General features: G+C 40.5%; 1 protein-coding gene across 1 annotated transcript; it reads left to right on the top strand.

The window, feature by feature from the left end:
• Nucleotides 1-10: 10 nt before the first annotated feature.
• Sdha (succinate dehydrogenase complex, subunit A, flavoprotein (Fp)) lies at nucleotides 11-27,996 on the top strand. The gene is made up of 15 exons (NM_023281.1): nucleotides 11-105; nucleotides 5,314-5,400; nucleotides 6,753-6,914; nucleotides 10,536-10,679; nucleotides 11,040-11,204; nucleotides 12,712-12,860; nucleotides 15,829-15,953; nucleotides 17,061-17,229; nucleotides 17,957-18,152; nucleotides 18,781-18,952; nucleotides 21,836-21,954; nucleotides 22,893-23,004; nucleotides 23,194-23,324; nucleotides 26,297-26,410; nucleotides 27,078-27,996. Exons 1-15 carry the CDS (start codon nucleotides 43-45, stop codon nucleotides 27,162-27,164), a joined length of 1,995 nt encoding a protein of 664 aa, NP_075770.1. The 5' UTR covers nucleotides 11-42; the 3' UTR covers nucleotides 27,165-27,996.

The following is a 27,996-nucleotide window of genomic DNA, read 5'->3' as shown; positions in this document are numbered from 1 at the left end:
GCGCAAGCGCAGTCTGTCGCTGGGGCTTGCGGGAAGGCAGACATGGCCGGGGTTGGCGCAGTTTCGAGGCTTCTTCGCGGGCGGCGCTTGGCGTTAACTGGGGCGGTGAGTTAGTGCCACGAAATGGCAGGCGCTAGGAGTGCGCCACGATTCCACCCGAGTTGGCCTGAGTCTGGGAAGGTGCAGTGGGCCGAAGCCGACTGCTTTCCGGCGAAGGTCACGACCCCGAGGTCGCGGGCGTGGAGTCTGGCCTTCCCCGTCTTGGTCTAGCGAAGTTCTCCAAGGTTAAAGGGAGGGACCGGCCTGTTGCATTCTGGATGCGGACGGGTCTGCGAGTAATCCGTTGGTAGTCTGGGTGTCGACACTAAGACTTATAAGTGATGAGCTTACAGGTTTTGTGTAGTGGCCTTAGCTACTGTTTTTAAATATCAAAGAGATATTTGAAGATACCAGGTGAGACTTCTGCACCGTGTTCATCCAGTCTTGCGACTTCTTTTTGCATTTGAAGAGGTACACAGTGACTCAGGGTTGCAGGGGTCTGATGTTGGCCTCCCAGATTGTCAGATCTTGTCTCAGTGCACTCTTTGCCGGTCACCTGTTATTCGTCACACTCCTAGGGTTTTATTAACGTAAACTAAATTTGACAGGTTGGGTTCTTTAAAGTTCTGTCTCACCTACCTACTTAACAATTTAATTACAAAGTAAAGGCCCTAAGACATTGAACAGTATCGACTTGCATTGTGCATCAAATTATGGCTGCAGTTGTCTATTTTCTGAAATAGATATTAAAATGCATGTTCAATGAAATGTTCAAGGGTTAGTTGGCAGCTATTCTTGCAAGGCCAGAAGGCATTTTCAAACCTTGATAATTTCTGTGATTTGTATTTGCTGCCACAAACTCCTACTTCCACCTCTATCCCTTGGGCTCTGCAAGAAGGGTTTTAAGTCCTGATCATTGAAGCCCTTTACAGGAGATAATAAGTCAGCCACCTATAATTGTAGCAGAATTCTTTTGTAGCAGAAATAGGTGAGCCCACCCCATGCCCAGGATTCACTCCACACACTCAAGGAAAAAAAAAAAAAATAATGATAGTCTGAGCCCAGCTCTGGCTAATGCCCAAAAGGAACAGTCAAGGATAGAAGATTTTTATTAACTTGTATACACCTTAGGTTTATGCTTACCACATATGTTGGCATCCTTAAATTCCTTTCCTATTCCAGATCCAGTTTATGCTTTGACCAGTTTAGACAGAGACAGGAGACTGCAAGTCTGGCCACTTAGGCAGGTGGGAGATTTGCACAGCAAAGGTATTTTTCATTGCCTGAATTGTTTTTAAGTGCATCTTTATTGTTCCTGCCTATGGGCATCTCGTCCAGCTGTCAGAATTAGGCTTTGTTAAGAAGAGAAGTGGAGCTTTATGGAATACCATATTTAAAGTTTATTGTCACCCGGGACTGCCTTCTAGAGGAATGGTCTTTGAAAGAGAAATGGGCTTACTAGTTGTAATTCGGTTTGTCTCCTTTGTTAAGGGAAAGAGTCTAATGGCTGCTCAATCCTGCTGAAGAAACATTTACATCCTAGAATCCTTAATTTTACTTATGTCCAACAGGCCTGGTGTCTTAGTCAGGGTTTCTATTCCTGCACAAACATCATGACCAAGAAGCAAGTTGGGGAGGAAAGGGTTTATTCAGCTTACACTTCCATACTGCTGTTCATCACCAAAGGAAGTCAGGATAGGAACTCAAGCAGGTCAAAAAGCAGGAGCCGATGCAGAGACCATGGAGAGATGTTCTTTACTGGCTTGCTTCCACTGGCTTTCTCAGCCTGCTTTCTTATAGAACCCAAGACTGCCAGCCCAGAGATGGCACCACCCACAAGGGGCCTTTCCCCCTTGATCACTAATTGAGGAAATGCCTTACAGTTGGATCTCATGGAGGCATTTCCTCAACTGAAGCTCCTTTCTCTGTGATAACTCCAGCCGTGTCAAGTTGACACAAAACTAGCCAGTACACCTGGTTACTATAGTCATATCTTTGAGGTATTTTTGAAGGCAACACTTCCTTAGCTAAATACTATTTTGTGTGACTTAATGTCTCCTAAGCAAGCCTTTTAATAAATCCTTTATAAAATCAATCCTTTTGCTTCATTTCTTGTACATCAGTGTCCTCGTCCTAGGCTGGTGCTCAGTGATTCCTCTGGAGACTAAGACCTAGATATTGACTTTGATTTCAGTCTGGAGTAAAATTCCAGTTGAAAGTGAGAGTACGGTTCTAAGCATGTGAGACCAGGCTGCACAACTTTCTTTGCATAGGGGCATAATTGGAAACTATTTCTTTCAAACCTCCCTTAGTTGAATCATATTAGCTGCAGCATGTTACCTCCTTTGTGGTGGTGCTTCATAACTGTTCTGTGGTTAAGAACCAGTAAGCAGGATAATAAGACAGGAAAAACAGGATTGACACACAAATGGCACCTCTTAAAGTACGCCTTTTGGTTTTAAGAAAGTCTCTTTATGAGGATGGCTGTTCTTATGAAAATTCTGCCCTCTAACTGAATATTTGTTGGCATTTGAAGTTTGTGGGGTTTTTTTTGTTGTTTTTGTTTTTTTTTTTAATGAGGAATTTGAGTTTACCAAAGAACAGAATCAAGTTAGCAGAAAAAGAAATTTGTGACTATCGACTGAGAAGTGCTGAAGACAAGGAATTGTATTGTCCTGTCAAGGTTTTCTATATTGACAAACACTTTCAAGTTATCAACTCATCAGATTTATTTTGCCTTTGTTTTGCTTTGCATGGTTCCAATACACTGATGTGACTCACGTTTAAAGGAAAAATAAGAACAAGGGCAGCTGACTTCTATAAAGTTTGTAGAAATTCTTAGGAAAAATACATGAAGCATCATAGTAAAATACATCTTTTCTTTGGATGAGTTGTTTTTAGTGTTTTACTGGTATATCTAGAAATTTTATGATTTAGTTAGGCCTCTACAGTCAAACCATTTTGTTTGGCTTCTCAGGATCATCATAAAACCAGTGACATTCAATTCAGTATGTTGTGATGTGGTTCTTGGTTCATTTGAAGACTTCTGGCTTAGTATTTATTCATAACCAGGATTGTAATCTAAATTTGGAGTTTCTTGGGGATTTGCCCCAAAGATCTTCAGATAGTGGAGAAAGTACACAATTTGGGCCTATAGTTCCCTCTGACCTTCAAGGTTTTTGTGTGTGTGTGTGTGTGTGTGTATGTGTGTGTGTGTATTATGAGACTTGTGAGGTAGCCTCTGAAAGTTTAAGCTGTAGTTATCCAAGTCAGGGTAGATATCCCTTTGAGCTGTATTTTAAGCATCTCTACTTTAAAATAGTGAAAATTAAACGTTTTTATTACATTTGTCTGTATGTGTTCACGCATACTATAGAGAAGTCAGCAGACAACTTGAAGGTATGACTTCTCCCTTACAGAGTGAGTCCTTATGTCCCCAGGCTCAGCAAGAAGCATCGTTGCCTCACTGAGTCATCTGGCTTCCTTAAAAGTAACCTTTTTTTAAAAGATTTATTTATTTATTATATCTAAGTACACTGTAGCTGTTTTCAGACATACCAGAGGAGGGTGTCCAATCTCATTACAGATGGTTGTAAGCCACCATGTGGTTGCTGGGATTTGAACTCAGGACCTTCAGAAGAGCAGTCAGTGCTCTTAACCACTGAGCCATCTCTCCACCCCAAAAGCTAACCGTTATAATGAAAATAACTTCACATGGTTATTTTTTTAAATTATGATGAAAGCTCTATAAATGAGGAATAAACTATTTTGTTCAGTAATGGAAGCAGTGTCTAAAATAGTACTATTGTGCACTAGTATTTACCTTCATTTCTGTAGCAGTAGATTTTTAAACATGAATTTTTTGAATGATAAAAGAATTTAGTTACCTTAAACTGCTTACTTCCTCTCCAGTGCCAGCAATTTTTAGATCTTCATAAGGTGATTTTATTATTGCAAGAGTTGTTAGAAGATGATTTGTACAAGTTCAGCTGATGAGATACTTAGCTTACCGAGGCACTTTGCTTATTGAGGATAATTAATAAATAGCCTCTGCTCTTCTCATCCTCTCTCCAACCTTTTACATTAGAACACTTGTCCTACAGGACAAGGTATAAGTGGCCTTTTTTTTTTTTTTTTTTTTTTTGTTACAATGTAGGTGAATTTCCTCATTCATGTTCATGTTTCCAAAAATTTAATCATAAAGATTTTTTTAAAAGTTGCTTCATCAATGAAAACAAGTTAATGGCTGGATATTGTAAAGTTGAAATCTGTCCCATTACTAATTCAGATTTACTTATAATGTGTTTATAAAAAGATAAAGAGATATGAAATATGTTCTATGGGTGTGTGGTGAGGTAAGGGGGAAGGGAATGTCTCAGTGGACCCCGAGGGACCAGCCACGATACAGTATAATATAGAATAGTTTATTCAGGGCTTTAGGGACAGCCTCTACTCCAGTAAAAACATGCAATTCTTATGATCACTCCTGACTTCCCCGTTTCTGATTACTAAGTGTACTTGACTACCTAGAACTTTTGGGGGGATATGTCCAAGTCTCTTCATTATATTTTGGTCTTTTTAAGTAGAGTAAGTAAAACGAAAAATGTATTCTCTTAATGGCTGACTGGATTCACACTGGACTGATTTCACTGACACCAGGTTAACCTTGGATATGGGGAGTTAGAGAAGTTTCCTGAGGAAGGCTAAGGGTAACCAGTCAGGGAGAACAGGCCTGATCCATGAGAGGGTGTGTGGCTAAAGTCTCGGTTATATATGCTAAAGGCATTATGATTTCATCCCTAAGGTTAAGGGTTACCTTGTTTCAATAAGGAGTAGCCTGTTCCAGAGGACAAGTCTCCCAGTATGCTCTCTAGTTCATTTTCTTAAAACAAAAGTCTTGAAGGACATGCAGAGAGCCAATATGGGAAGGGTTAAGATGGAGCCAGTAAAAATGCTTCATATTTAGAAAACACAGCAATATGGATTTCTTTGCCATTCTTTACTGAGTTAACAGAATAATATTCTGCAAAGCAAGGGTCAGTAGTACCCTATTGGGAAACAGGCTGTTTTGGAAAAGGCTTTCCTAGAATGCCAAGTTAGTAGAGAGGACAAGACCTAAGTCTTTGCCTCTTTCTTAGTCAGGGTCCCAGGTAAACTTTCTACAAGAATGAAAACAACTTGATATATAGGAAAGTTAACAATTTAGAAGGAAAATTCTAATTCATTCCTTCTGTTTCTGTTCTTCAAGACCTAACACTGTTTATTTCCCTGCAGTGGCCAGGAACACTCCAAAAACAGACCTGCGGCTTTCACTTCTCTGTTGGTGAGAACAAGAAGGCATCAGCTAAAGTTTCAGATGCAGTAAGTTTAATGCTCAATTATAAACAATTTTTGTTTTTGTTTTATTCAAGTCAATGTCTCGCTATGTAGCTCTGGCTGGCCTGGGATTTGTTATGTAGATCAGGCTGGCCTCAAACTCACAGAAATCCATCTAACTCTGTTGGGATTAAAGGTGTGCACCATTAAGCCCAGCTTGCAAACGTTTCTTGTTTTGAAGGATTATGATCTAATTTTAATATATTTGAATATTGGACATATTTAAAGGAAAGATTTTTTTTAAAAAATATTAATTGTATGCTCAAATGTGTGTAGTGTAATACTTACAAAAATACTAACATAAATACTGACATTTTTGCTGGCAAATCTTTATCTAAACTAAACTCTAAATTCAAGTAAAGTAACAAAATAAGAAAATATTAATGAGCTGTATATGCTGTGATGAACTGTGGAATTCCTGCACAAAATAAGACTATGGCCACTGGAGTTGAGACTCCTCTGTATTTAGCCTCTTTTGCTTTCTGTTTAAAAAATACGAACATTACTCACAAGTTTTTATCATATGAACTAGTAAGGTTATAGAATATTGCTTGACAATTTCTCAGCAATAAATCTTCGCACACAGACCTTCTCCTTAAATATAAACTTGAAATATAGTTGTGGTCTGTGCCCAGGCAAACTGAAATGTGCTAACTTAAAAGCAACATTGTTTTCAAGAAAGACTTGTACATCACAGTTGAAGCTGTCTGTACACTGAGTTCCTGCAGACAAATGGATATGGTTATGGACATAGGAGTAAAACCATTGAGAAGAAGATAGATAATAATTAGAGCTCATTATGTTGATGCTTTCTTCTGCTTTTACACTTTCCTGCTTTGGTAGCAGAATAGAAAGATTGGAATCTTAAAAATTTGAAGTGCTCTCAAAAACACTTTTTTATTAAAAGCTAGGTGTGATATGTGATAGCATGAACTTTTACTCCCGGCACTGGGGAAGCAGAAGCAGGAGGATGAAGAATTTTGAGCCAGCCTGAGCAAAATATGTCTCAAAACCAAAAAAAAGTAAAATAAAATGAAAATAATCTGTGTGTGTGTGTGTGTGTGTATGTGTGTGTGTGTGTGTCTGTGTGTCTGTGTGTGTCTGTGTGTGTGTGTGTCTGTGTGTCTGTGTGTAGCAGTCCATCTATTGTTCATGAAGTCTGACTGCTGGTTCATTGTACCACACTTCAACACCAAGAATGCACACTCAGATCAGAACAGGATTGAAAGCCTTCTTTCTGTGCACAGCAGCTATTCTTTCCTGTGATTATTTTGTAATTATAGTCTTGATGTTTTATGAAGTTAAATATGTAACAAATAGCTGAATTTCCTTTTCAGATTTCTACTCAATACCCAGTGGTGGATCATGAATTTGATGCTGTGGTTGTAGGCGCTGGAGGGGCAGGCTTGCGAGCTGCATTTGGCCTTTCTGAGGCAGGGTTTAATACTGCATGCCTTACAAAGCTCTTTCCTACCCGATCACATACTGTTGCAGCACAGGTAAGAAAAAGGCCCTCTTTTGATACCAACAGATCTTGTACAGCACCACCTCTCCTATAATACAAAGTCTTCTTATTAAGCTTCAGCCACAGTTGTTGGCATCCAGTTCATCATTCATTCTCACTTTCCAAGTCACTGCTGGTAATCTCTACCTCGGGACCATTGTGGGATTGGCACCTCATTGTTATTTTCATACATGGGTCTTTTCCCAGCTGTCCTGCCTCCTGTATGTCTCCCTATCATGGAGACATATTTTCTTCCACATTGATTCCCTGGTAAATATATATATGTATGTATTAATAATATATATATTTGCACAGTCCAGATCTTAAGTTTAGACAGCTTTTTATCACTGAGACAAATACCTGAGATAATAAACTTAAACAGAGTCAGACTTAGTTTGATTTGTGGTCAGAGATTCCAGCCAAGCTGTGGATCACGTGGCTAAGCTCTTTGAGCCTAAGGCAGCACATTACATCACTGAGGGAGCATATGGTACAGGATGCTACTTTCCTCATCTCAGGGCAGCCAGGAAGTACAAACAATAGAGAAGTCAGGGTACCATATCCCCTTCAAGGACATACCCCAGTGCTTAAACTCTCATTAGGCCTCACCTCCTAAAGGTTCCACCATCCACCAGTAGCACCATGTGCCTTTAGCACATGAGCCTTTTTGGGGATCATCAAAATCTATACTACATGGATAACGGTGAGCTTTGATGGCATGGATGTAAAGAATAGAAAAATACTGGACTTTGAATCTCTCAAGTGTAGAAAATGACAAGGATTTTCATTCTTGGATCACTGGGATCACTGTTAGTAACACTAATCTTTATATGGGTAGTAGAATCATGTTTGATTATCTTTCCCGGTATGTGGATTAGTTTTTTCTAAGCCAGTAGCAAAGTTTGATGGTTCCTAGGAGCTGGAAAAGCCTCCTTCATCTCGTTTTTTGCTGAAGCATGCTTTGAGCACTTAGTTGCAAAGGTGGTTTGTAAGTGAAAGAATTAAAACATACTGGAAGAAATTATGGCCTAGAGGAAAAAGGAGACCAGAATAAATTTACTACTGTTGTAAAGTTGTAATGTGATGGGTAGTGTAGTCATAACAGCGGGAGAAAATAGTATGGCAACTAATTATTAAGAAGAATTAGCTGTAGGTAGAGTAAGTCTGTAGTTCTGGAGATTTGAGAGCTCTCAGAAGACAGCATTTGTGGCCTGGTTTTCAGGCAACAGTAAAGTGATGGGTACTATCAGTTACACATTTTGTTTCAAAATAGCTTTTGTATCCTGCTATAAATATGCAACTAAAAGTTATAAAGATCATCTTGTCTTTACATTGGAGGGGTTGAATAAAGAAGAAAAGAAAGTAGCTAACATTTATTCGGTTCCCACACGGTTCTTAGTTCTTCCTTGTAACTCATCCAAACTGAAAGATACCATAACTGGGAATACTGAGGCACAGTAGTAATGAAAAGGGAAGAAATTCAGCTTAGGTCAGCTTTTACAAAGCTTACTGAACAACAATTGAAAGGAAAAGGGAATAAGATATGTGTATTTAAAGTCCAAAAATTGGGTAGCCCTATACAGTTGGCCTTTGGTGAGGAGTCCCTTGCCAGCAAGGTAAAATGGCAAATTCCACCATGCTATGATCTTATGAGAGGAAGAAGTCATGTTACCAGACCGAAGACCAGAAAATAGATAGACTTAGTTTTGGGTTTTGTTTTTGTTTTTTTTTTCCTGAAAACAAGTTTTATTTAAATAAAGGTTTAAATACCTTACATAACATTAAAACTGGAAGGGAAAAGAAAACAACGAAAAAAACTCAAAGTGAAACAACAAAAGTTTGTTACTTCATATGACACTGGACAGCTGCTGCTAGTGATTTGAAACCTCTGCAGCTAGCCACAGGACCTGTGGCATCAGCTTGACTAATAACAAGCTACCTTCATCCTTCAGTGTCTCTCGGCTAGGATATATCTGATTCAAAAGACGACCCTGGTGGCCAGCAATATGTTTATCACCTCTCTGAAAAGGTGGCCCTTTCTGAATTCTGCCTACCTAGTCAGACACCAGGGGTTCTTTTTACTGGCAGGGACTCCCTCTAGTGGTATAGCTGGTGTGGTACTCCAGCTTCTCTTTGACCTGGGCCATTGTAATGGTGAAATTCTCTTAGTGCAGGGGACTATGCTTGACTGAAACATTGTTATCGCTCTGTTTCAGGATGTAAGCTGCCAGGTCTTACTGTTTGAGCTGTTTAAATGAGGGACTTGAAGACTAAGCAACATGGCTCTTTTCAATTTATTGCATGAAGGAGTTACACTAGTCCAGATTAAAAGAGGACCCCAGATTGTTACATTATACAGGCTTTGAGGTTTTTAAACCCCTGACAAGGGACAGAAGGGAGATTGTACTCATTGCAAGAAAGTTCTCACAGAAGGTTCAGAGAGTCACAGCAGTTAAAACCATGAACCTTCTGCTGATTGTCCTTAGCTAGTTCAGTCTCTGTCAGAAAATGGCATGTGTTCTTGTGCTGGTCACCTGGAGCTGAATTACTTCTTCATATTCTGGATGCTCAATTATAGTACAATTGTAGGCAAATTTCTTCTTAAATGCCTTCACTAGTTCCTTTTTGTGGTAAATCATTAGCAATCCCTTGGACAGTAGTAAGGGTTTTCCTGCCGTTTCTCTGTTGAATTCTTACATGGGTATAATCCTCAGTGCCTGCAGAAAGGAGGCCATCACCCTTACTTACATCAGCAAAGGGGTCGAAAGAGTGGAGGTTCTGGACAGGAGACATAGGATATGATTTCTTTTCCTCGGTAGAAACCCTGCAGAAGACAGCTACAGGAGAAGTGGGGAGGAGGAGGGGGACCGGATACAACACAACAGGGATTATCAGGACTCTAGGAGGCTGGAGGGGGCGGCAACTGAGTCCACAGCAGTGGCTCAGTGACTGGACTAGTCTTGCTTTTTTACAGGAACACTTACAAGAACTATCTAAGATCTAGTGAAAACTACTTTAATTCCTCTCAAGAGGACATATCCCCAAAAGCTAAAGGGTCCACCATTGTACTGTGTATTGTGTCTCCTTCTGATACATGAACGATTGAGAAACAATCAGATCATACACAGGTACCTTCTTTTATAAAAAGTTTACATAAAAGGGATGAATTGAAATATAAGATGGAGACCAGGCATGGTGACCCTAGTACTTTGGAAGGAGGTAGAAGCAGAGGCAGGAGAATCTCTATGAGTTCAAGCCAGCCTTGTCTACAAAGGAAGTTCTAAGGTAGGCTATACAGTGAGACTCTATGTATAAAATTTCCAGATAGATTTGTTGAACATCTTCAGTTGTTAGGTAGATAAACAATGGCTAAGTTACAAGGATCTTTTCTAGTCTTTACAGGCCTGGAGATCAAGTAACATTCCCATTACAAATAAGAATTAAGCCATCTGTCTACTCGGGAAGTCTCATGACTTGGAATCTGTCCTGCCTTACAGCTCCTTAACCCTCATGAAGAGTCACCACATACGGAGTTTGCTGTCCCTGAATCAGATCTGAGGGGGAGGTGGGCTGCAGAGACTGTTAAGATATGTAAGCAGTTGTATGGTATTTCCAGGGAGGTATCAATGCTGCTCTGGGGAACATGGAAGAGGACAACTGGAGATGGCATTTCTATGACACTGTGAAAGGCTCCGACTGGCTGGGGGATCAGGATGCCATCCATTACATGACAGAGCAAGCTCCTGCCTCTGTGGTTGAGGTAACTGACGGGAAACTCTTGTGTATGTGCTCTGCTTGTATTACAAAAGAATCAGTGTAAAAATAAAAACGGGCTGGGGATAAGGCTCCTGGAGAATGCATGCCTACTGCAATTGAGCTCTAGGGTCCCATCCCTGGTAATGATGAGCCAATGAGGAAAGTTTTTCCTGTAACTATTCAGTTCATTTAAGAAGATAGTTTATTCTCCCGGAATTATCAGTGTTTTCATAGAATATGCTAGTATTGAAGTTTAGGTTTTGGGTTTGGTGCAAATTTGGTACAAAAATGAGGTTTTTTGTTTGTTTGTTTTGTTTTTTACTTGTTTAAGATAATATATTTTTGCTTGTTTTGTGTTTCACAGCTAGAAAATTATGGTATGCCATTTAGCAGAACTGAAGATGGGAAGATTTATCAGCGTGCATTTGGTGGACAGAGCCTCAAGTTTGGGAAAGGCGGGCAGGCTCATCGGTGTTGCTGTGTGGCTGATCGGACAGGCCACTCACTCTTACACACGTTGTATGGAAGAGTAAGGCTGACTTGGTGTTAAGGATGGTATTTATGATAACAGTGGAAATGTCATCCTATGGGTTATTTTTTAAAAAAGAAAAAAAAATAATGTTCTACCTTGATAGCTGTGACAAAGACTGAAACCAAAATCGACTTAGGGAAAGGTTTTGTTTCACTTTATAGTTTTAGTCCATCATGAAGAGAAGTCAGGGCAAGAGCTTGAGGAAGGAATTGCTGTGCAACCCTTGGAGGAACATTGCTTGTGACTTGTTTCCTATGGCTTGCTCAGCCTACTTTTATATATAGCTCTGAACCTGCCATGGTATGGTACCACACCCAGTGGCAGGACCCATTCACATCATCAGTAAAGGAAATGCCTCCAAAGGCCTGCCTTTAGTCCAACTTTATGGTAACATTTTTTTCAGTTGAGGGTCTTTCTTTGATGATTCTAGTCTGTCAAATTGACAAAAAAATTAACACAGATAGTAAGATACCTGAAATAATTATTAATCTGAAAGTATTGAACACATATTGTGAAAGCTGTCTCTAAGTCAGTATGTTACTCCTTATGTCTGTATTGGAAAGTTGAGTTGGTAATCATTTCTTACTATTTTGAATTTGTGCTGCATAACATGCCAAGAACAGAGAAAGTACTCTTTCTTTCTAACATAATATTATTACTGATTTTTTGGGGGAGGAGTTTCACATCATGTACCCTAGTCACACTCACTTCTCAGTCTTCCCAGGTGTGCCCCCAGTCTTGTGCAACCTCCTGGATTCCCACCACCAAAAAGGAAAACAAGACCAGTTTCTTTTGCCCATATACTCACTGGGGCATGTGCAATCAGACTCCCAGTAGCCAGCCCCTTAAAGAGCACTAAGTATATTAATGTGCTTTTATCACCTCTAAGTTACTGAACTGATTGATGTATTTATCTTGAAGGACAGTAGTCACTAGATCAGTGGTTCACCCTGTGGGTTGCAACCCACAAAAGACCACTGGAAAACACCTATTTATATTACCATTCATAACAGTAGCAAAATTATAGTTATGAAGTAGCAACAAAAATAATTTTAAGGTTAGGAGTCACCACAACATGAGGGAACTGTATAAAAAGGTGGCAGCAGTAGGTAGGTTGAGAAACACTACATTAGATAGCCTATTTTGGCATGTCCCAGATAATCAATAATCTGAGCTCTGTCTTCAGAAGGTAGTGACAGCTGGTTAACATGAAAATATTAGAGCACCAGTAGGTTCCTTTAGGCTGAGTACACTGAAAAAAATATGACAGTCTGTGCTTATTCTGTGGTTGTGTTGAGAGTTTGCCTATGCTCTTTAGAGTTCCTTGTATTAACCATCAGGACTATCAAATCCACCCCTGGTAGCATTGTCCAGTGCTGACTCTACTATGTGTATGGAAATAGGCTTATCAGCACTGCCTACTACAGCCCCAAGTCTGGCCATACTGGGGTGTTGGTTTAATCTTAATCTTAAATGCAGTTTGAAATGGATCCTTTTCTTACAGTCTCTGCGATATGACACCAGTTATTTTGTGGAATATTTTGCACTGGATCTTCTGATGGAAAATGGGGAGTGCCGTGGTGTCATTGCACTGTGCATAGAAGATGGGTCCATACACCGAATAAGAGCAAAAAACACTGTTATTGCTACTGGGTAGGCTTTTATTGTATTTAATTTCTTATATAAAAATTGAGTGTCAGTATGGGGGTGGGAGTGTTTGCTTTTTTGTTAAAGTGGTTCAGGGCAATGGGTCAGACGTAGGCCTTCATGTCATCTCATGCAGAAGATAACCTTTCCCAGCCTTGGTACCTTTGTCACAATATAGATGTTCTCTGAGCATAATGGGGCAAAATTTGGGATTATAAAGCTTACTTTACCTGTTTTAATATAAATAGTAAGCTTAGAGAGTCACATGGTATTTTCAGATAAACTTTCCTGCTTTCTTGTTTACTAAGTATACTGATTCTTAGAATCATAAAGTACATTTCAGTTAATAAGATTTCATTTTTACCATTTTTAAAGTTATAAGCTGAAGGTATATCTCAGTTGTAGAGTATTTGCTTGTCTTGAATCCACATGGTCCTGGATTCATTCTACTTTACCACCATCCCCTACTCCCACCCATCCCCCATTAAAAAAAAAAAAAGAAAAGGAAAGAAAGTTTAAGTAAACAAACATTTTTAAATAGGTATAGAACCTGAATAGATGTTTCCAGGTTGGAGGGAATACACATGGTCAGCAAATTTATGAAAGTGCTCAGCACCATTGAACATCTGGAGAATTCAAGTAACATCCATATTTGTGCGGATGGTTAATGTAATGATACAGATGGTAAATGTTGATGAAGATGTAGAGGAAAACAACAAGCTGTCTTAGTTACTTGATAAAATAGCATGACCAAGGCAACCTATAAAAGAAAATGTTAAATCTAACCTCCAGTTTCAGACGACAAGAATCCAGACTTCAAAGCCCTCCCCAGTGACACAGCTTCTCAGACATTTCCACTAGTTGGAGACCAAGTATTCAAATACGGGGGGCATTTTTAATCAAACCACCATACTGGGCAAAAGCAGTTACCATAGGTCTGGTAGTCTACCTGAGTTCCGTCTCCAGAACTTATAGTAGAATAACAGATGCACTCCTTAAAGTCTTCCTTTCACTCCCACACACGCCATGGCAATGCCTGTTTTTTGTTTTTTGTTTGTTTGTTTTTCCTTAAACAAAACAATGGATGGAGAGATTGCTCAGTATTAAGAGCTGCTACTCTGGCAGAAGACCTAAGTTCTGGTTTTAGCCTTCACTTCAGAAGGCTCACAACTCCCTGTAGCTCCAGCTTGGAGGTAGCCACTTTGGGTATTGACACACATGTTGCATAACTCACACAGACACATAAACAAAAAAAAAAAACTTAAGAAAAAAAAAAGATACAGCAAAAAGTGTCCTAAAAGTCTAAAGGCTATTGGCAGTATAAATTGGTAGTTAATGTGCAAACTCCTCAAAAAGCTAAAGGATACCGAGGAGATGACTTAATAGAGAAGGTACTTGCCACCTATACATGAGACTCAGACCTTGGATGCCCAGAACCCACATAAAACTGAGCAAGTGTGACCCTGTCTGTAGTTTCGTGACTTAGGAGGCAGAGTAGGGATTCTCCAGTATATGCTGGCTAGAGAGACTAGTTAGCTAGTTGGCAAGCTGTCGGCTTCAATCAAATATAGTGCAATGAAGAAAGTTACCCACTGTCAACATGAGGCATACACACACAAACTCTCATACCTGAAGCCAGAAGAATGAAACTAACAAGGTGTGGCAGTCCCACCATAGCAGTATATGCAAAGGGGATGAAGTCAGCATACTCAACATCGTGAATATATCATTTATACAAATGTTTGCTGTAGTACTCACCATGGCCAGACTGTCACTGTAACCGAGCAGAACAATGCAGGAAAAGGCTTATTTTGACTAATGTTTTCAGCAGGTTCAGTCTATGGAATATGGATTCATGTGTTTAAGCAGGACAAGTATATGATAGGAGACAGCTCTTCACTTCATGACAAAAAGTGTAAGACATTAGCCCAAGACTGTATATCTTCCTAAGGACATACCCCAGGAGATCTGCTTTCTCCAGTAAAACTCCATGTCCTCACGACCTCCCAAACAATGCAAGTTGCCATGGACCAGGCCTTTTCCACATGAGACTACAGGGGACATTTATATTCGAATAAAAACAATTTGAGTCAAGAGATGAGCAGTTTCTGAAATCTAATAAGATATTGGCTATAATAATGGTAGTTGCCAAGAGTCTTAAGTGCCCACACCACAAAGGATAATTATGTAAAATTATGTGTTAATGAAATTGATTGTGGAAATTGGTTACCAGTATACATTATCAGATTATGTGGACATCTTACAAATATACAGTAAAGCTGGGGGAGAAATAGTAAAAGAAAATAACAAATTAACAAATATTTAAATTTTTTCATTATGTGGTTGTTTGAATAGGAATGGCCCCTTTAGACTTGTGTGTGTAAATGCTTGGCACACAGGGAGTGGCACGATTAGAAGGTGTGACCTTGTTGGAGGAAGTATATCACTGTGGAGGCAGGCTTAGAGGTTTCATGTACTCCAGCTAGACCTAGTGTGGCAGTCTCCTTTTGCTGCCTGTAGATCAAATGTAGATTTCAGCTCCATCTCCAGTACCATGCCTGCCTGCATGCTGCCATGCTTCCCACTATGCTGACAATAGACTAAAACTCGTAAGTCATCCCCAGTTAAATGCTTTCCTTTATAAGAGTTGCTGTGGTCATGTCTCTTAACAGCAATAGAAACCCTAACTAAGATTCATTATAAAAGTTATATATTCAAAATTCTTTGAAGATAAAGCACAGAGTACCAAAATACAAAAAATACAATATTCCCCTTCTCTGTCTCCTAGCCTCCATCTTATGTTAAGAACATCACAAGTATGGCCTCCCACGTATTGTGTGTCGTGTATATACATGCATGGGGCAGAGAACATTACAAGCAAGGGGTCATTAGAGGTTGGTGCCCCAGAGACTGCACCATATAAGAGGAAGTTTGGTGTGGACTGATGCTTATAGTCACTGTTTTCTGCTTTCAGGGGCTACGGGCGAACCTACTTCAGCTGTACATCTGCCCATACCAGCACAGGGGACGGCACAGCCATGGTCACTAGGGCTGGTTTGCCTTGCCAGGACTTAGAATTTGTTCAGTTCCACCCCACAGGTAGGACAGAATACCTGTCTGGCTCTGGGCTCTTCTGTGTATTTCAAGCATGCAGTACCTATTCCTTGCTTTGTGGTGCACTTCTCCACCTTGAGTCCTCAGGGAGTTTCTCCTGGTTCCATAAAGGCAGTTCATAAGAGATTGTGGTTCCGGGGGTTGAGGTGCTAAGAGGGATGCGAAGTTAGAACAGATCAAGCTGCACCTGATGCCAACGTTAGGTACTGGATTTGGATGAGGGAAAGAACTAGTTGTGGGAGAAATTAGCTCTTCCTGTCAGAGGAGAGAGATGAGCAGAGATAGAGAATGAAAAATAAGTGAGTTAGTTTTCTTACTTCAGTTTCTGTCTAGTGTCTCTGAGCCTCTGGAGCCAGTCACATACTGTGTTTAGCACTTCATTTCTTATACTTTCTTTACAATATATAAAAATAAACTACCCGACAGATGTTACTGAAGCTATGAAAAGTGAAAAGCACTTTTAGAGCATGTAACCTTTTGGCATATGAAAGGAAAACTGGCTTTAAAATAACCCTTACTTAGTCTCTTCCCTTAAAACTCAATACTTGGCATCCCTTGTCTTTCCTTACACTGAAGGACACAAAATTATATTAAAAAACTTCTGTGACTTAAACCTCTTTTTTTTTTTTTTTTTGCCTCTGAGGATAGACTTCTTAGTACCCATCATAGACATGAAATGAGTAAATGTTTAGACTTGAAACATAAATACTAACCATTAAAATAATTTTTGCTGTTTCAGGACTTAAGATAGAAATTCTCTAAGTTGTTTTATCCCTGCCTAAACTTGTTATCGCATTTCTTGGTATAAAGATATATTTAAAAACATTAAATCTATAAGCATGGATGGTGTTTAGTCAGAGTATGTGTTAGACCCTGTGAGTGAGCTGCTGTTCCTGAAGCTCTTGTGCTTTCTGGTTTGTTGCTGCTGCTTGTCACACACATTCCTTCTCCTACTTGACTTTTCTTCTTATTTTGAGTTTAATGTTCTTTGTGTCTACTCCCAAAAAGTGGCTTCTAAAGAAGGATTAACCATTTGAAGTAGTTTCCTAGTGCTCGTTCATTTATAAACATTTAATCATTGGATTTTTACAGGTATATACGGTGCTGGCTGCCTCATCACAGAAGGGTGTCGTGGAGAGGGGGGGATTCTCATCAACAGTCAAGGTGAAAGGTTCATGGAGAGATACGCACCTGTTGCCAAGGACCTGGCATCAAGAGATGTTGTGTCTCGATCCATGACTCTTGAGATCCGTGAAGGAAGGTCTGTAATTCTCCTTCAGGGATGCAGGAGTGTAGGGGGTGGAAAAACGTGTCCACTTTTCTCTTTGGTAGGCATTAGGTCACATCTACTTTTGCACACAGGTGCCCTGCCCTCAGGGTTAGGGTTAGAGAATAAAGCTACGTCATTATTTTTTGACTAACACCTGTTAATTTATGATATATCCTTAAAGGCATATATTTTGAGAGTCTTCACATAAGTGTATCATCATTTATTCTTGGTATGAGCTGAGATTCTCAGGCTCAGCTAATACTCAGCCTTAGGAGTTAATTTGTTTTAATCAATATTACAGGTGTTTTGGCAGGTGTTCTTCAGGGCTTGTGTGTCACTTGTCTTTTAGTGAAATTGCCTTAGGTTCCAAGTGCCTGGCTTTAATCTAGGGACTTATTGTGGGTTTGACACTTTAATTTAAAACTCAGAAATCTGGTGGGTTATGGGAAACTTTGTAATATATTTACCAAGGAAAACAGGAAATCGTAGTACCCGAGGCAAGGATGTAAGATTGGTGAGTATAGGCTCTGTTCTTGGCTGTGTCCTTCACAGAAGTGTTCTGACACACTATGATTAACAAGTACCTGAAGGAAAAAAGTATCAATGGGACACTGACCATAGATGAAGGTGACATTTTCCTCAAGATCAAAGATTGTTCAGTCTAACATAGTGATCTTAGCTCTTTCTTACCATTCTTTGCCTCATGTTGTATTTGCAGAGGCTGTGGCCCTGAGAAAGATCACGTCTACCTGCAGTTGCATCATCTGCCTCCTGAGCAACTGGCCACACGTCTACCCGGAATTTCAGAGACGGCCATGATCTTCGCTGGTGTGGATGTCACTAAGGAGCCCATCCCAGTCCTCCCCACTGTGCATTACAACATGGGTGGGATTCCCACTAACTACAAGGGACAGGTGATGGTGACAAGGCTACTTGACAAAAATCCCTTTAGTGCTTAGAGAATGCAGTGCATTTGATAGTGTAATGGTAGTTATCAAATGCTATACCTGCCAGGCAGTGAGAGGCTAGGTTATGTTTTGGGGTTTCATTTACTTGGTAATAACCAATAGAATGTTAATTCCCTTATACCTATAATACTAAGCACTGTTACCATTTTACATTTGATTTTCTATATTATTTACAGTGAACTTATAAATTAGTGATATAATTGGTACTTGAGTTATAAGCAGTTTACAAGTGCTTATCAGCTGGTCCTTCTGGTTTGGACTCCTGGTCAGCACCACTACCCCCCTTCACAGATGGTCCTGTTCTCCTCCTCCCTTTAGTGTTCCATCACCTGTCATATTCCTTAGTTAAATCAGGTGGTGACTGACACTCTGGGAAACCTAAACCATCCTTTGACCTGTTGGTAGCAAACAGCAAGAGTTTTGGAGCAAAAGGAGAACTGGGGATGTACTAAAGAGAATGACATAGAGACGACACAGTCTTTACTTTTGCTACTTCAGGCATAGGAAGTCTGCCAGGGAAGCAGGCATATGGACGCATAGGTATTTTGTTGCTTCATCTGAAATATTCCTACAGGTGCTGAAGCATGTGAATGGCCAGGATCAGATTGTGCCTGGTCTGTATGCCTGTGGGGAGGCTGCCTGCGCCTCAGTGCATGGTGCCAACCGGCTTGGAGCAAATTCTCTCTTGGACCTTGTAGTCTTTGGCAGAGCCTGTGCCCTGAGCATTGCAGAATCTTGCAGGCCTGGTATGTGTTCTCTTCCAGCTCTCAAGCCATTCTAGGAGCCTGCATAGTCTTTATTTGTTGCTGAAAATTTGTTTAGTGATCATAGAGGAAATCTGCTTTTTCCCATAGAAACAGAATTGATGTTGAGATTACTTCTGTGAAATATTAATAGTCAAAAAATTTAATTTTATTTGTAATTTGTTTTTTACACTTTATATTCCATTCCCCACCCTTCCCATCCACCATCCGACTGCTCCACATTCCACACCTCCTCCCCACCCCACCTCATCTCCACGTGGATGCCCCCACCCAACACCCCACCTGACCTCTAAACTCCCTGGGGCTTCCAGTCTCTTAAGGGTTAGCTGCTTCATCTCTGAATGAACACAGACCTGGAAGTCCTCTACTGTATGTGTGTTGGGGGTCTCATATGAGCTGATGTATGCTTCCTGTTTGGTGGTCCAGTGTTTGAGAGATCTTGGGGGTCCAGATTAATTGAGACTGCTGGTCCTCCTACATGGTTGTCCTCCCCTCAGCTTCTTTAAGCCTTCCCTAATTCAGCAACAGGGGTCAGCTGCTTTTTTAAGACACAGTTCACTGTATAGCCAAGGTTGGCCCAGAACTTGATAAATCAGCCAGGCTGGCCCTGAATTCATAGATATCAACCTGCCTCTGTTTCCTGGCTTGGTTGATTTATGTCCTTAAGACACTGTTAAGAAATTGGTATTTTGCCGGGCAGTGGTGGCAAGTGCCTTTAATCCCAGCAGTAGGGAGGTAGAGGCAGGTGGATCATTATGAATTCAATGTCAGCATGGTCTACAGAGTTCCAGGACAGCCAGGGCCACACAGAGAAACTCTGTCTTGAAAAGCTGAAAATAAAAATAAAAATAAAAAAGAAATTGGTATTTTGAGGGAAAGTTGATTACATATTATTTGTCTGTTATAAATTATGTTTGCAGTCCAATATTAATAGTAAAAATGAATCTGTAACTTCTTGGTAATTGTAGAAAAATTTTAGACTGTTTTAAAAACAAGATTTAGAATTCCATTTATAAAAGAATGACATAGTCCTACCCCACAGGGATAGAAAGAATTTCAGTTGAGGTTTTCTTATGGTAGCTTAAAACTGTAAAAGAAAAATGTACCTTGTGTTGGAGTGTAGTTTTGTTTGTACACACCAGAACCAGGAGGTTACTAGAGCGCCAGCCTCTAAGGAGCCTTCATGGTAGCTGTTTTGTCTGTTTTCTTAGAATAGCAGTATGAAATAATACCTCATGAGGAGGCATAGAGATCCCTCTCCCTGTTCCATCCATTTTTCTTTCCTCTGTTACTTGTGGATGTCAGTTGTAGTTGATATAGAGCGGGTGCGTTCTGGATGAACAGTAGTGATGGTGCAGAGACCAGCACATCCTTGCCTCACTGGTAAAGAGAAAGGTTTGGGTAATCATTTTACATATTTTACATATCTTCACACTCCTAGTCATACCATAGCACAAGTCTAAATGTGAAGACAGTTCCTGGTCCTTAGTGCTGTCCAGTTGCATAAGCAGGGCTCAAAGGATCTTCTCCGACACCAAATGTAGCCTTTGGGAGGGTCAAAAGCTCATCTAGAGCAAAGTGGAGACTCAGATTCCCTGCTTTGAGAATGAGAAAAATTGTTTTAAAAGAATAGATTATACTTTTATAGGCAAAGGTTCTACAAATACATTAAGAATTTTTAAATTCAGCAATGAAAGGACTAAATGTTTAGAGTAAGACTCAAAAGACTGCACATGTGTTTTTAATTCTGGAAATTGCAAGCTGTAAGGCAGAAACAGATCATGGTTGCTAGGCTGGGCTAGTGGGGGTTTTACTTAAACATGACTCTATTTGCCAAAACCTGAAAAGCTCTACTAAAAAAAAAATGTAAACAAAAAGACAACAAATTTCACTGTCTTTGAATTTAAAAATGAAAAGATTTGTAATATTTTTCCCCCAAAGAGTAATGGTCTCATAGTGTTAAAGTACAAGTCTTTTTATAGTAGTGTTGAAATTTTTAAAAATGTACATCATCAGAAAAGTCGGTTTTATTGAGAGATTATTTTTTTTAAAGACAAGGAGCCAGGCACATAAACCTATAATTTGCATATTCAGAAGGCTAAGGTCGAACAAAGATTGTTAGTTCAAGACTGATCTGAACTATATACTGAGTTCATGACTATCTCAAGACAGAGAAAAGAGAGAGAGGAAGAAAAATGAACTATTTGCATGCCTGGGGTGACACATAAGAGCCATTTACCTGGAGTCCTTGGAAAGGAGGTAGCTGGAAGCAGTTATTGCCTGCATTTCTCAGTAGAAAATGCATATGCCATCTAAAACAACTTTTTAAATGCCTCACTCAGAACTTTTTTTTTTTTAAGTAGAGAGGATTTTTTCACTGGGGTGTGGGTGGATGGCGGGTGGTACAGGGAATCAAACCTGGGGCCTCACCAGTGCTAACCATTACATCTAAGTTGTACCTACTGCCTAAAAGTCATGATCTTGAGGTTTTGTAAGAGCACTTAAGAGTCAAGACCAGCAGGCAGCTTTTCAAGACACATAGGATAGCTACCTGTTTATTCCTTCATCAGAAAACGTGTGAGGCTAACATCTCAAATTGAGACCACTATCTTAAGGGTAACAATTTCCTTACTGGAGTAACAGTAAGTCTGATGACGTATCTTTTTCTCTGTATATGTCTTAAGACTGACTCTGAGTCAGTGTCTCATTCCTTAGGTTGGTGCCAAACAGTGTTGGTTCAGATTCTGTCTATGCTTTCCAAACTCCTGGAATGGCTATTATATAATTTGAGTGGCATTCACAATCTTTCTTTTTTTCCCCCATAAGTGATTTCCCCCATATGTTAAATTCTGGCTTTCTTTTAAGGAGATAAAGTTCCTTCAATTAAGGCAAATGCTGGAGAAGAATCGGTTATGAATCTTGACAAGTTGAGATTTGCCGATGGAAGTATAAGAACATCAGAACTACGCCTAAACATGCAGAAGGTAGGAGCAAACACAGTGACAGGCACCCTGCATGAGTGCTTGAGGTTGACAGCAGGAGGACCTGTTCCTCAGTTTGCCCAGCAGCGAATAGAAGTGATCAGGAGCCTCTCATGCAGAAGTGTTCCTTTCCACACGGAACATTGGAGTTCTTAATTTAGGGCAGAAATAAGCTGCAGCTTTAGCACCAGGGACTTGACTTTCTCTGGCACTCCTTTATGTGAGCTTGACATCCATCCTCAGACTAGGACTGCCTGTCATGTGTGTTGCAGACAGTAGGAAGGGAAGACCATCAAAAACTGCATCCCAGGTCACTTCGAAGCCAGCATCGCTCCCTTGCTCACCTTTCATTACCCAGAACTAGTTGTGCTGCTTACTTAGCCCTTTCAGCTCTGAGAGAGATGTCCGCAGACGGAATCTTGTACCATAACAAAGGCAGAAGGTGGAGAGAGTGAAATGGGCAGTAGCTAACCTAGCCCCTAACACAGTGGGACAGTACCTGGCCCCAGGGTTCCCAGGCCTTGGTTGCTCCTTACTCTCATGACCTCCCAGTTCTGTACCCACTACTGCTAACTCACTTGGACCCTACGATAGTTGTGTTCCAGAAATGCTGCCAGAAAAGCAAAATAATTTTAAGTGACACACAGATTTGTTGTGAGATACATAATATACATAGAAACATATTTTAAGTTTAATCAGAATTTCATTTTTACCAAGGTAAAATGGCATACTTGGAAGACTATAATAGGAAGATCACATGCATATATAATAAGACCCTTTCTCCAAGAAAAAAGAATTACATTAAGTTTAAATTTAACTCATAGTCTGAATTTCCTAGTTTAAGTTGTATAAATATATCAAATGTAGAAAATATTAAGTTGTATGAGTTTTTACCTATCTTTTTCTGTGCATTAAAAATTTGTAATGGTGTTTTATGATAGTCGATGCAGAACCATGCTGCAGTGTTCCGTGTGGGGAGTGTATTGCAAGAAGGCTGTGAAAAAATCAGTCAGCTCTATGGAGACCTAAAGCATCTAAAGACATTCGACAGGGGTGAGTCAGCAGTACTCTCAGAGGATACTGCCTTCCTTGGGATAGGTTGGTATCTGTCCCTTTTACCACTACCTTAGTCCATGCCTGCTGTCCAGCCATCTCTTCCCCACAGCTGTATGTTGCTTTATGTCCAGAGTACCTACATGACTGGGTCCTATTTGTCTCTCATTGGTTCTTGTGTATCCCCAGGAATGGTTTGGAACACAGACCTGGTGGAGACCCTGGAGCTGCAGAATCTGATGCTGTGCGCACTGCAGACCATATATGGTGCAGAAGCTCGGAAGGAGTCCCGGGGAGCCCATGCCAGGGAAGATTACAAAGTATGTCTCCAGATGCGCCACCTTGACCTGACGTTGCGCACCCAGGTCTCATCCCTGCTTGCTTTCTGTGCTTCATTTATTTTCCCAAAACAAAATCAAGGAGAACACTTTTTCCTTCAATATCTTTTATTCATATTCTTACTCTCAGACCTTTTTCTTGTTTTGAGTTAGCCCGTGCAGCATTTGCAAGCAGAACAGGCCTGCTTCTTTTTTATTTTTAATTAGATATTTTCTTCATTTACATTTCAAATGCTATCTCAAAAGTCCCCTATACCCTCCCCTCTCCCTGCTCCCCTACCCACCCACTCCCACTTCTTGGCCCTGGCTTTCCCCTGTACTGAGGCATATAAAGTTTGCTAGACCAAGGGGCCTCTCTTCCCAATGATGGCTGAGTAGGCCATCTTCTGCTACATATGCAGCTAGAGCCATGAGCTCTGGAGACACAGATTAGTTCATATTGTTGTTCCACCTATAGGGTTGCAGACCCCTTCAGCTCTTGGGTACTTTCTCTAGCTCCTACATTGGGGGCCCTGTGTTCCATCCTATAGATGACTGTGAGCATCCACTTCTGTATTTGCCAGGCACTGGGAAAGTCTCACATGAGACAGCTATATCAGGGTCCTTTCAGCAAAATCTTCCTGGCGTATGCAATAGTGTCTGGGTTTGGTGGCTGATTATGGGATGGACCCTGGGGTGGGGCAGTCTCTGAATGGTCCATCCTTTTGTCTTAGCTCCAAACTTTGTCTCTGCAACTCCTTCCATGGATATTTTATTCCCTATTCTAGGGAGGAATGAAGTATCCACTCATTGGTCTTCCTTCTTGATTTTCTTGTGTTTTGGAAGTTGTATCTTCGGTATTCTAGGTTTCTGGGCTAATATTCACTTATCAGTGAGTGCATATCAAGTGACTTCTTTTGTGATTGGGTTACCTCACTCAGGATGATATCCTCCAGATCCATCCATTTGCCCAAGAATTTCATAAATTCATTGTTTTTAATAGCTGAGTAGTGCTCCATTGTGTAAATGTACCACATTTTCTGTATCCATTCCTCTGTTGAGGGGCATCTGGGTTCTTTCCAGCTTCTGGCTATTATAAATAAGGCTGCTATGAACGTAGTGGAGCATGTGTCCTTATTACCAGTTGGAACATCTTCTGGGTATATGCCCAGGAGAGGTACTGCTGGATCTTCTGGTAGTACTATGTCCAGTTTTCTGAGGAACCGCCAGACTGATTTCCAGAGTGTTTGTACAAGCTTGCAATCCCACCAGCAATGGAGGAGTGTCCCTCTTTCTCCACATCCTCGCCAGCATCTGCTGTCACCTGAATTTTTGATCCTAGCCATTCTGACTGGTGTAAGGTGGAATCTCAGGGTTGTTTTGATTTGCATTTCCCTGATGATTAAGTATGTTGAACATTTTTTCAAGTGCTTCACAGCCCTTCGGTATTTTAATGGGGTTATTTGAATTTCTGGAGTTCAACTTCTTGAGCTCTTTGTATATATTGGATATTAGTCCCCTATCAGATTTAGGATTGGTAAAGATCCTTTCCCAATCTGTTGATGGCCTTTTTGTCTTATTGACGGTGTCTTTTGCTCTACAGAAGCTTTGCAATTTTATGAGGTCCCATTTGTCGATTCTTGATCTTATTGCACAGGCCATTGCTGTTCTGTTTAGGAATTTTCCCCTGTGCCCATATCTTCAAGGGTTTTCCCCACTGTTTCCTCTATAAATTTCGGTGTCTCTGGTTTTATGTGGACTTCTTTGATCCACTTAGACTTGAGCTTTGTACAAGGAGATATGAATGGATCAATTCTCATTCTTCTACATGATAACCGACAGGCCTGGTTCTTAACAGGGCTAATAGTAAAGTGCAACCAGTGACCATACCAGGAAATGCTGACTTATTGAGTCATCAGACCTGTATTGAGGCTTGGAAAAGGAATTGGAGATCTGCCCTTGCCATGGTTTTTATGCAAACTGTTGTCTGTACAGAACACACAAGTTGGATTCTACATGTGGTGGTAAAAAACACAAGAAGCTTGGGTGTAGCTCCAAGTTCAGGATGAACACATCAACTAGAGTCTGACTTTCCATGATGGCTACACAGATTCTGGACAGTGTAGGATGCTGAGTAAATAGAAAAGCAGCCTAAGCACAGGTTTCATTTGCCATGAACATTGACTTAACCTGCAGTGATCAAGTGGACGAGAAGAGACATAAGCAAACGTATGTACCAAGGAGCTGCTTCAGAGTTAATTGCTAGGAGCAGAGCTAAATAAGGCTCTGAAAATTTGAGGTAGATTCTGCTTACTATCAGCAGGCATATACTGTACTCAGGAATGTGCAGCTAGGGCTATGCTTTAGCCCTTTGGCTCAGGTAAGGAACTTCCTCTTGCTTCTCCTCCCATATCTCAGTAGAAACAGCAAGGTGTCTGATCTTGGTTTTTATTTGAAGAGCCTCTTGCTCATCTAACCTATTCCTGATGTAAAGTTTTCTTCCTTAGCAGTCCGTGTACTGACGCTTAAAAGTTCTTCAGTATAAACGCTAAACTTAGAAAACAGTCAATCTCAATGTAGTGGCATGTTCTTTTAATCCTAGCACTTGGCAGGCAGAAGAAATCGGATCTCTGAGTTTGAGGCCTGGCTTACATAGTTTCTGGATAGCCAGGGCAATGTAGAGAGACCCTGTCTCAAAACAAAAGCCCATTTAAATTAAAAATGCTGAAGAGAAAAGCTGACGAAATCTCAGTGCATGGAGTCAAAGGAAAAATGACGTAAGTGATATTTAATTCTAATATCTACTTACAGAGCTGTGAGAGAAAATGCAGAAGTGGATGTTGTACATTTGCATTCCTGGCTCTAAAGCCCTTTGTCATAGTGTTTACTTCCTGGGCTTGTCTGTGCATCTTTAATATTTTCTGTGGTTTTAGTGTTGTTCTCTGGTGAGAGATGGAGGTATGTTTTTACCTCAGGTGCGGGTCGATGAGTATGATTACTCCAAGCCCATCCAGGGACAGCAGAAGAAGCCGTTTGGGGAACACTGGAGGAAGCACACCCTCTCATATGTGGACATCAAGACTGGCAAGGTATGTGGGCATGCATCAGCCCAGGGATGTGCTGAGCCACTCTATTTGGCTTTTGATGGTTGACCAGTTTAGAAAGCAACCTAGTTTTAAACCAGTTGTTAACTGAACCAAGATATCACTGAAAAAAAGTAACGTGAGTCATGCTTCTTGCTAGAAACAGAAACCAGTGCCTGGGTGGTTCACGGGGACCCTTAGTATAGGACTGGTTCTCATCTTCTGTACCAGGTGAAGAGCACTGGGCAATAATCAGATGTCTGATGCTTGTGGTAGGGAGTTAGTGGTGACTATTAGTATCTTTATATCACTGTGATGAAATTCTTGACATGAATTACTTAAAAGAATTAAAGATTTTGTCTCGTGGTTTCAGAAAGTTAAGTCCATTGCTGTGAGAACTCATTCAATTGAGCAGAATGTCATGACAGAGACAGCTCTTCACCTGGTAGCAGGAGGCTAAGGCAGGAGAAGCTTGAGTTGGTGGCCAGCATAAGCTGTAGAGAGAGATGGGGTGGGAGGAATTACCATAATTTACATAGCCAACTTGTGACTCCTTTGTCTTAAAGTTCTCATGCCTGTAAATGTACTTGATGGCCTAATTTTACAGAAGCACAGAAGAAATGGCTGTTTGTAAATATTCATGCCTTGATTCACCCCGACTCTTTTCTCCAAGGTTACTTTGGAGTACAGACCTGTTATCGACAAGACCTTGAATGAGGCTGACTGTGCCACCGTACCTCCTGCTATCCGCTCCTACTGATGAAACCTGACAGCTACAGGACCAGCTTATGTGATTATATAGCATAGCTTACCTGCGTTTCCCCTCATACTTGTCTTGGTAAAATTCTGCTCTCATGAACAAGGAGTCACTTCATAGATTGTGATCAACAGCTTGGTAGTACTTGCTGTAAGGGATTGAGTTGCGCCAGACTTTGTCTCTTTATTCTTGTGCAGTGATAAAACTGGCATAATTCTTAAGTGAAGTACAAATGAGCAATCTTTTATTTCCAAATAAAACCATGTAGTAGTGGATTTTAGTTCTATCTATTGGTCTGAAACAGCAAATATAATTTTCTTCCGCTGTCTAGCTGCAGCACAAGTATTGTTTTGTTCATTCTCTGTGTGAAGTAGGGCAGGTCCTTCATAATTTGAAGGAAAGTTTGGATATGGTAAGTATCGAGCCAGTGCCTTGTTTAGGTTCCTGGTGGGTAGAGGTATATGCATATGTCCATGTTTATTTGAGGGCGTATGTGCTGGCTAGCTTTGTCAACTTGACAAAAATCTAGCATCACCTAAGAAGAGAGTCTCAATGAAGGATTGCTTCTGTTTGCTTGGTCCATGGGCATGTCTCTGAGGGATTGGCTTGATTAATTTAATTGTTAAGGAAGACAGCCCACTGTGGGCACCATCATTCTCTGGTCAAATCAGTCTGGACTGTATAAGAGCAAGCTGAGCCTTCCCCATGCATGCAGTTATTCATTGTCTACTTCTCACTGTGAATGTAACTAGTTTCTTCAAGTTCATGCCCTGACTTCCTTGAAATGAAGGACTTTAACCAGCAATTGTAAGCCAAATAAACCCTTTCTCAAAGT

Source organism: Mus musculus, chromosome 13 (genome assembly GCF_000001635.26).
Source record: "Mus musculus strain C57BL/6J chromosome 13, GRCm38.p6 C57BL/6J".
Classification (NCBI taxonomy): Eukaryota; Metazoa; Chordata; class Mammalia; order Rodentia; family Muridae; genus Mus; species Mus musculus.
The sequence above is the reverse complement of the archived record's forward strand: the minus strand, read 5'-3'. Positions and strand labels throughout refer to the sequence as shown.